At 41.4% G+C, this 4,057-nt stretch overlaps 1 protein-coding gene across 1 annotated transcript in view; it reads left to right on the top strand.

Moving 5' to 3' along the window:
- Positions 1 to 3,971: 3,971 nt before the first annotated feature.
- tgm2b (transglutaminase 2b) overlaps positions 3,972 to 4,057 on the top strand; it is a gene marked incomplete at both ends in the record, with an annotated part of 14,577 nt that continues 14,491 nt past the window's right edge. Inside the window, one exon of the mRNA XM_084445510.1 lies at positions 3,972 to 4,057. This exon is cut by the window's right edge and continues 104 nt beyond it. Within this exon, the coding sequence (XP_084301636.1) occupies positions 3,972 to 4,057 (86 nt within the window).

Raw genomic sequence — 4,057 nt, 5'->3', positions numbered from 1 at the left:
TTTTCATGTGTACACAAGATGCCGACTATGTTTATCTAAACATAGGCTACATCTCTCCTAGGTTCATGTTAGGTTAATGTTATTGTGGTGTTTGATCTATCTGTGTAAATACATGTGTGACAGTCCAGAAATATCAAGGCAGCAATTCCAGGAGACCTGGGAACATACTTTGCAGTTATCCGTGTAATAGTTTTGTAAGTATTAATTGCTAATCGAACACATTTTGGAGTAATAGGCTACACAGCCTCCGGCAGTCAATGGACTGTTGTGTTATGTTACTTGAAAAGTAATGTTGAAAAGTCAAGGCTCTGATCTTGTTCATAGGCTCAGTAATGGCATCCGTTAATGTTCAAATCATACCATAAATGAGCTGTAGGCATATTGACTTCACTCTGACGCGAATACTGTAATCCGTTTCAAAAGCTTTAGTTGAAAAGTTTTGATTTATTACATAGTCACACGGTAGAAAAAATATATGCTCCCATGCCTATCTGAACTGAACTCTGCTATGCGTGACGTCATACTAATTAAAGGTTGAACTAAAATGGGAGCTTCAGGTTAACAAATAAGCACGAATCAATATAGGATATAACTAAGCACTAATCAATATAGGATATAACTAAGCACTAATCAATATAGTATATAACTAAGCACTAGTCAAAAAACAAACAAATGTATCTCTTGCCCAAAATATAATGTGTTCTTAAATGTACACATTGTGGCTCTTACAGGCTCCAACTATTGAGCCTTAAAAGACCCAGAGGAATGCTTCCAAGCTGTTTACCATGCGTCTCCACCCTCCACACACACGCACTATACCCTCCACACACACGCACTATACCCTCCACACACACGCACTATACCCTCCTCAAGCAAGCTGAAGGCAGTGGAATAACAAAATAGCACATTGCAAACATGTGACAATGAATTGTCTGATCTGAAATAGATAGAGAGAAGTCATGTGGCTTCCTTGAAGTTTGCTTGCGTGCTAACTTAGAAAATATCTCATGTCCCGAGGGTTTATTAGGTATTACCTGGTTCTTTCCAACTTGGAAAGGAGATTTTATTGGGTAATATTCTGGCTTTCTTTTGTGCTAATTTGTAAAACTGTAATTTTTGTAAATTGTAAATTTGTAATTGTATTAGAGTTTATCTGTAGCATAATCTTGGAGCCTGCAGCAACATTTCACTGTGACTATACCGTATAAAAGGAATCTAAAATCTTCAATCTTGCTGTACCCAGAAACGATGTGGTGTAAGTCAAGGTTGTTGGACTGATATATCAAGTATGGAGATGGTAGAGGGACAGGTGCCATTAGGAGACTCAGCACTCAAAATCTCGTTTGGTCCCACTGAGCAAAGACACGTCTAAAAGACGTATTTTAGATGTATTTTTCGTCTTTTTCAGGCGTCCAAAGACATCCAATTAGGAGCCAGAATGAAAGTTTTTTTAGACGTTCAGATATTGAACCCGTTCTGCACGTCCACAGACGTCTTAGAGGGGTCCGAGCCAGACGTGTGAATATTGAGGGGTCCAGCAGACGAACACGGGGTTCAGGACCGACGGACGTTATTAAGACATGATCTGAACGTCTCCCTGACGTTGCGTGTTTGCTGGGTAAAAAGTAAAAAGTACCTTTGATCATTTTGATGCCATTCCACTGTATGATAATAAAACACAGATATAACACCTAAACTACAAACTTCCAATTACCTCAGACCACACAGAACTAACCTACCTCCACATGTGAAATCAAATTAAAGTACATTTTATTCGATACCAAAGTATGCAATGTCATCACAGCAATTACTAGAAATACACTTTTAAAGGTATATATTTTGAGCTTTAACTTGGGTTGCTTGGCCTTGCTTGTTGAAAGGTTTTGGTTCACTGCCTCATATTCTTCCAGCCTGCCTAATGGTCTCCAGACTCTGACACTGAAAGATCGATTTTATAGCTTTGTTGCCTGAAGATGTGCAAGAACAAAAGCTCCCATGCAGCTTAATGGCTCACTAAAATGTTCCTTCTGCCAAATTATTTCTCCCTTCCGAAAGATAATGCACCAGTCTCCCCAAAGCTCATTTAAAAGCCACCTCTTGTCAGAGGGAAGAGGCCAAGCGTATACACAACTGACTAGTTTAGTTTCTCAGTGCAAAGGATGTATTGTCCAGATGGTTGCACAGAAGACCTTTGTGGTCCGTAAAACCCCATGGCTGTTGAGCAACACACACTATCACTGTACATACTGTAACAGAAACTGGACATCAGTCCACAGCAGAACCTTGACATTACACCGAACGTTTTCAGCCATGGAGAGAGAGAGAGTCTAGATAGGCTACCTGGTTCACATCACAATCTTAATTGAAATGCCTTATAGGCTGTCACATGTAGCAGGCGGATCTGGGCCATATACAGGCCAGATCTGGCCCTTGTGGCTTAGTTCCGGCCCATATATGGCCCAGAATCATTACACATCCGCTTGCTATCTGGGCTGTGACATCAGAGGTAGACATGCAGGTTGAAACTCAGAGTTGATGTTGCTGCAAAATACAAAGCGACCAAGCATGTTGGATCTCCATCCCCCGTAGGCCAGGGTTCAAACGCACGCTTTATTAATACGCACAATTATACCGGAAAACATTTAAACAACACATTTGCATCGGTCCGCCAGCGCTACACCTGCCTTAACACTTGACACCTCAGGTCTGCCTCTTCCCCACAAGGTTTGACCGAGATGTTTGACCTTCCTGGAAATTCGAGGACCTCTCTTAAGGAAGTAGAGTGACTAGTTTTTCAGAAGAAACAGGAAATCAGAGCGTAGAACTGTACGCTGAGTCCTGTACTGTACTACAGGAGTGACTAAACACAACTTCTTGTGAAATCTATTCATGAATGAATGAATGAGTTTGGGTCTGTGTCTCAAGATGTGATGTTACTCACGCCCGTACGCTGTATATGCTCATATATTAACATTTTCAGTATGCGTGTGTGTGTGTGTGTGTGTGTGTGTGCGCGTGTGTGTGTGTGGAGACAAAGATGGGAGGCCTGTCTGTGGATGACCTGATGATGACGATGATGATGACGATGATGCAGTGTGTTGTATTTTCTGTCACACTTTTGTTGTGATATGTCATTATATTCCAGTTAACATTCAAAGGTTCTATTTCTACTTATAGGAAAGATAATTCAAAAGCAAACGCATCATCCGTAGTGGTGAATGTCCTTCTTTGGCAGAGATAAAGCCACAACTTGCAAATAGATCCAAAGCAGCTCTGTTACCGGTTTTCAGGATCCATCCTGCAACGTTGTGGCATATTTACCACGGGTTTGTCGCAAGCAAAGTTATTGTGCATGGCCAGTCGTTTGCTCACACGCTCCAGTGATACTGTATGCTGTACATGGCTAGGTTTTACTCTTACATTCACTGTGATGTGGTTCCACAAGTAACACGTTAAATAGATTTTATGAATCAAGCGGACAGTATAGTAGCTCAGAGTCTAGGAGTTGAATAACATAAAAACATGCGTCCCAGACAAGTCCTACAGAAGTAAACAGAAGAAAACATTGTAATGTAACAATAGAGTTAATAGAGTTGGGAAGGGCTAGGAAAGATATATTTAGGTTGTGTGTGTGTGTGTGTGTGTGTGTGTGTGTGTGTGTGTGTGTGTGTGTGTGTGTCTGGGGGGGGGGGGGAGGTCAAGGGTCAAGGGCACACTTAGGAGTTTGGTTCTTCGCATGCGACCATCTTTTTTTAAAGGCCCTTTTTTAAACCGAAGCCCTAACGTCATTAAATTCACCACTCTCTTGTTGTCCATGTACAATGACAATAAAGACATTCATTCATTCATTCATTCATTCATTCATTCATTCATCCATCCATCCATCCATCCATCCATCCATCCATCCATCCATTCATTCATTCATTCATCCATTCATCCATTCATCCATTCATCCATTCATCCATTCTCTTCTTCCCGTAGCTTTGGACATTGCCCGCTGGGACTTGGAATGCGAGTTCAACAACACGGACCATCGCACCGACCTCAACGGAGCCGA

This window comes from Borostomias antarcticus (assembly GCF_949987555.1).
Source record: "Borostomias antarcticus genome assembly, chromosome: 11".
Taxonomy (NCBI): Eukaryota; Metazoa; Chordata; class Actinopteri; order Stomiiformes; family Stomiidae; genus Borostomias; species Borostomias antarcticus.
Note: the sequence above shows the minus strand (reverse complement) of the source record. Positions and strands in the feature narration are given on the sequence as shown.